This window comes from Fistularia commersonii, chromosome 15 (genome assembly GCF_037954325.1).
Source record: "Fistularia commersonii isolate RoL2024-O1a breed Wild chromosome 15, RoL_Fcom_v1.0, whole genome shotgun sequence".
Classification (NCBI taxonomy): Eukaryota; Metazoa; Chordata; class Actinopteri; order Syngnathiformes; family Fistulariidae; genus Fistularia; species Fistularia commersonii.
The window spans coordinates 10,891,809-10,897,808 of NC_141298.1; the positions used below are offsets into that span (position 1 = coordinate 10,891,809).

The 6,000-nt window shown below is 54.2% G+C and overlaps 1 protein-coding gene across 1 annotated transcript; it reads left to right on the plus strand.

Moving 5' to 3' along the window:
• Window positions 1–2,514: 2,514 nt before the first annotated feature.
• LOC147226491 (uncharacterized) lies at window positions 2,515–5,694 on the plus strand. The gene is made up of 3 exons (XM_086160666.1): window positions 2,515–4,525; window positions 4,704–4,735; window positions 5,554–5,694. Exons 1-3 carry the CDS (start codon window positions 2,652–2,654, stop codon window positions 5,607–5,609), a joined length of 1,962 nt encoding a protein of 653 aa, XP_086016792.1. The 5' UTR covers window positions 2,515–2,651; the 3' UTR covers window positions 5,610–5,694.
• The last annotated feature ends 306 nt before the right edge of the window (window positions 5,695–6,000 follow it).

Genomic DNA, 6,000 nt, shown 5'->3' on the forward strand with positions numbered 1-6,000 from the left:
TGTGCAGAGGCCCCTGAAATGTGCGACCGCCAAGAAAAAAACCACAGGTGCGGCCGGACGGACGGCAAATGGCAGCCGGCGAAGCGCCGCCAGCAGCGCCACGGCAACGACACTCCCGAGTGCGTCAGGTTTCTATCTTCTCGTGACGTTACCTCATCCTTGAACATCTGGAGGTTGGATCTTCATTCTGTGTATTATATCACGCTCACCCCTCAGCCGACCTCTGTAGCTTCAACTACAAACCACTAGGGGGCGCCAGAGGGCACATTGACTCTTCTCATTAGCATCGTCTTAGCCGTCACGGCTGTTTCTATTATTGTGTTAGAAAACAGGAACTTTCCAGCTTTGTGTTGAAAAGGGGAAATGGAGATTAATGGGTTCATTCATTCATTATCGATACCACTTATCGCAACCATTCACCTGTTCACTTGTCAAATAGAGACAGTCATTCACCCTCTCATCAATACATCATATAGAGACGTACAATCACTCACTCATTTCTAAGTCGTTCACCCTTTCATCCATGCATCCCATGTCGGTGCAGCCATTCACTCATTTACACCATAATATTCCCTCACTCATTCACACATTTTATATAAACGTACAATCACTATCATTTCCACATCTTTTGAAGGTGACTATTCACTCATTCATTCACACATCATACAGAGACATTCCAGCATTCATTCACAAGTTATATAGAGCTGCAAAAGTCACCCTTTCATCCACACTTCGTGTAGATACGATGCCATACATTCACTCATTCATGTCATATCAAGATATATAATCATTCACTCTCTCATTTGCATGTCTTGTGAAAGTGCAACCATTCACTCATTCACTTATCATATAGAGACAAACAACCACTCACTCATTCATTCACTCAAGACATACTAACATTAACTCCCTCACCCACACGGAGATGCAACCATTCACACTATAACATTCCCTCACTCATTCATGCATTATTTCGACGTACAACTATTCACTCTGTCATTTGCACGTCTTTTGGTGGCGCAACCGTTCACTCGCTCACTCATCACATAAAGACATGCAACCATTGCAGGGTCTCCAGTGTTCTTGGCCGGAGGTTGAGAAGGTCACGTTCCTGACCCGGCTCTCTCCTCCTGTTGTTCCTCCTAGCAGCGTGTCCACGGCGGACGACAGTGTCTCCAGCGCCCGTCCCCGGCACGCCGCCGCCACGCACGATTCCCGCCAGCGCCGCTACCACCGCGAGCGCTCGCTGTCCGAGACCACCCTGACCTCCTCTTCGTCCACCTCCTCCTCGTCCTCCTCTTCAACCGACTCCTCCCCCTCTTCTTCCTCCTCGTCCTCGTCCTCCTCCTCCTCCTCTTCTTCTTCTTCCTCCTCGTCGTCCTCCAGCCTGTCGTCGGGCGGCAGCGTGCGCTCCGACAGGTTCTCGCGCCGACGGCCGCAGCATTCCCAGTCCTGGACGGACCTTTCTGGTAAACCCGTCTGGTACGAAGGAGACGACACGGCTCCCCTGATAGAGGGCGGAGGTCAGATCCCCAGGCTGCCGGTCCAGAAGAACCGCCGGAGAGGAAGAAGGCGGTACGGGAATGGCGGGAGTTTCCGCAAGGCCAAATCCATGGAGGCGCTGACCGTCGGAGGGGAGCAGGAGGGGGACGACGAGGACCGGGAGAGGAGAAAGGAGGAAGCCAGGAAGAACCTGGTGAGGGAGAAAATGAAGTTCTCCGCCTTCCTCAATGAGATCACGCGGCAGGTGCTGAGCCCGATGCGGCTCACCACGCTGGGGGTCACGGACGCCCAGAGGCCCGGCAGCCCCGGCTCTGCCTCCGTCGGGTCGTCCAAGGTCGTCCAAGGTCACAGGCGGAAGGGTCGCCCCGCCAGCGCCGACTCCGGCAAGGCCTCCCGCCCGAGCCCGCCCTCTCGCCACGCTCAGCCGTGGCACTCCACGTCCTTAAGCCACCGCCGCCGCTCGGCAGATTCGCCCGACGGCGAGCGCCGCAAGCCCAAGAGCTGTACCGACATCAGCTGCCTGGAACGGGAGCGCTCGTGGCGTCGGGGTCGCCAGCATCGCTCTCATTCCCCATCCCGACGGGATCCCCGCCCCCGTTACCGAGGGGACCACTGCTATCATCGCCGTGGCGATAGCCGCAGCCCGGGTCTTGACCGTCACGGCGGGCGCCAACATCGTCACCACCATCATCACGAAAGTCACCACGGCCCCGTCTGTCGTCATGACTGGGATGAGTATCGCCGTGGTGACCAGCCCGGCGCTTCTCATTGCCGTCACTACGGTGACCGTTACCACGCGGATCATTACAGCCCCGGTCGTCGCCACGGAGATCACTCAGGCTCGACCCGTCGACATCATCGCAGGGACCCCTGCTCGCCCGCCCATCATCATCATCACCATGGCGATGCCCATCATCATCACCATGGAGACCACCATGACCATTTTCATTACAAAAATGAGCACTTTGCTGCCGCTCATCATCATCGCCATGGCGATCACCGCAGTCCGACGCCACAATATGGAGACCAGCACAGCGCAGGACATCGTCTCCAGGGCAACCACCCAAACGTAGAACAGCCTGCTACGCCACGGCACAACAGCCTCAAATACGACCACGGCGACCACCGCAACTCAAGACATCAGCATCACCATGGAGACCATCACAGCGAGTCTCATTATCATCATCATCACCACGGTCCAAACTTTCACCGTGAAGGCCACCATCACCATCATCATGGTGAGCGTCACGGTGAAGAGCTTCCGCATCGCCACAGTGATCACCACCGCCTGGGGCATCACCATCATGTGGATCATCACGGTGAAGGTCATCACCATGGAAACCGCCACAGTGAAAGTCATCAACATCACCGCGGAGACCACCATAGTTCAGGTCATCACAACCATGGAGACACCGCCAGTGACAGTCATCAATGTCACCATGGAGATCATCACAGTGAAAGCCATCGCCATCACCATGGAGACCACTCTAGTGAAGAAGATCACCATTACCGTGGAGACCACCATAGTCCTGGCCATCAAGACTCCAGTGAGGGCTATCACCATCACTTTGGAGATCAACACAATAAAATCCACCATCACCACGGTGACCATCAGCGGGAAGCTCAGCAGCATCTCCATGAAGACCATCATAGTCCTACCCATCCACATCGTCATGGTGACCATCACGGCCCAAATTATCATCACCATGGGGACCACTACAGTGGGGGTCATCATCACGGAGATCGCCTCGGTGAAACTCATCACCACCACCATGGAGATCATCACACTGGGGGCCATCATCATGAAGACCACCGAAGTGAAGGTCATCATCACCATGGAGACCGGCATAGCGAAGGCCATTGTGATGCCGACCACCATGGTGAAACTCATCATCATCACCATCACGGAGATCATCACACTGAAGGCCACCACCATGAAGACCACCAAAAGGAAGACTATCATCACCACAGGGACCACCATAGTGAGGGCCACCATCATCATGAAGGCCACCATCATCGTGAAGGTCACCACCATGGAGACCAACCCCATGGTGAAGACCACCACCACCACCACGGAGACCACCACCATGGTGACGACCACCACCACCATGGTGACGACCACCACCACCATGGTGACGACCACCACCACCATGGTGAAGGCCACCACCACCATGGAGACCACCACCATGGTGAGGACCACCACCACCATGGTGGAGACCACCACCACCATGGAGACCACCACCATGGTGATGACCACCACCACCATGGTGAAGGCCACCACCATCATGGTGAAGGCCACCACCATCATGGTGAGGACCACCACCACCATGGAGACCACCACCATGGTGAGGACCACCACCACCATGGTGATGACCACCACCACCATGGAGACCACCACCATGGTGATGACCACCACCACCATGGTGATGACCACCACCACCATGGTGAGGACCACCACCACCATGGAGACCACCACCATGGTGAGGACCACCACCACCATGGTGAAGGCCACCACCATCATGGAGACCACCACCATGGTGAAGACCACCACCACCACCATGGAGATCGCCACCATGGTGAGGACCACCACCACCATGGTGAGGACCACCACCACCATGGAGACCACCACCATGGTGATGACCACCACCACCATGGTGAAGGCCACCACCACCACCATGGAGATCGCCACCATGGTGAGGACCACCACCACCATGGCGAAGACCACCATCTCCATGGGGACCACCACCATGGTGAGGACCACCACCACCATGGTGAGGACCACCACCACCACCATGCTGAAGGCCACCACCACCATGGAGACCACCACCATGGTGAAGGCCACCAATACCATGCAGACCACTGCAACGATCAAGGCCACCTCCACCACCACATTCCTGCAGGTGACCATGATGAACGTCCCCCCAAACCTGAGGACCTGGTCAGGCCTGGTCCTCCAGGAGCAGCCGGCAGCCTCTCCAGCCTGGAGGAGGAGCAGACCAGCTTCAGCGGCTCCTCGTCTCACAAGGTAAGCGACGTGTGAAGGTCCGATCGGGAGCTCATTAGAAGAGCAGTTCTCCGCCGGTTTACCTCCGTGTCGGTTCTGACGAGGTTCCCGCATGGTGAGGAACACGGGGTTCTGCAAAGTGTGGCCTCAAACGTGTCAAATGGTTCAGATGGTTCTTCTTGCTCTCTGTCCTCTGCAGGAGAGGAGGACGCCTGAGCTGGGAACCATCATGTAAGTGAGACGGCCAACAGCCTGACCTGTCTGGAGAAGATATCTTCTCACAACCAGCATGCACATTTCACCCACTCACATGGATACACACAGGATATATATATGTGTGTGTGTGTGTGTGCGTGTGTGTTTGCGTGTGTGTGTGCACGCTACTGTAGATGGTGAGGTGTTTCTGTGAGTGATTGCCTCTGTGTGTGTTTCCACGTGTGTTTGTATCCATAGTGCAGTGTTGCCTCCTGTGTATGTGTGTGTGTGTTGGTGTGTGGTATTTCCCAGTGTGTGTGCGTTTGTGTGTGTGTGTGTTTGTGCAAGTGCGTTTGTATCCATAGTGCAATGTTGCCTCCCGTGTATGTGTGTGTGTGTGTGTGTGTGTGTGTGTGTGTGTGTGTGTGTGTGTGTGGGTGTGTGGTATTTCCCAGTGTGTGTGCATGTGTCTCCATATCTGGCATTTGTGTGTGTGTGTGTGTGTGTGTGTGTGTGTGTGTGTGCGCGCGCATGCATATTTTTGTATAGCTGTAATATTTGTGTAGAGCTTCTTGATGCTTGGTGTGTGTATGTGTGTGGTATTTTCCAGTGTGTGTGCATACCCATCATCATATCTAGCATTTACTGTATGTTATGTTGTGTGTGTGTGTATGCGTGTGTGTGCGTGTGTGTGCGTGTGTGTGTGTGTGTGTTCCTATCTATCCATCTCTGGATATTATTTATTATTGGATTGGTCCCGCTCACACACACAGACACACACACACACACACACACACACACACACACACACTTGGTGCTGCTGTATTATACGTGGTGTCCCCTGTGCTGGTCAGGGCTCTGCAGGAGCAGAACCAGGGCCTCCAGCAGAGCCTGCTGCAGACGGCAGTGAGGATGGAGTGTCTGGGCGAGGAGGTGATCGGCAGCCAGAAGCTCCTGGAGGAGGAGCTGCAGCGCACCAGGGCCGAGCTGGGCGGCCTCACACACAGCTTCCACAGGTGAAACACCACGTCAGCTTCGGAGAACGCATGAGAAGATGGTGGAAGGTGGCTTTGGCCAGGATATAACACTGATTGCAACACTAATATTACAGCTCAATTACAGAACCTTATATGTAACTATATAGTAATTACAACTCAATTACACAACCTTATATGTTACTACATAGTAGTTACAACTCAATTTCACAGCCTTGTTTGTAACGACGTAGTAGTTACAACTCAAATACACAACCTTATATGTAACTACATAGTAATTACAACTCAATTTCACAGCCTTAAGTG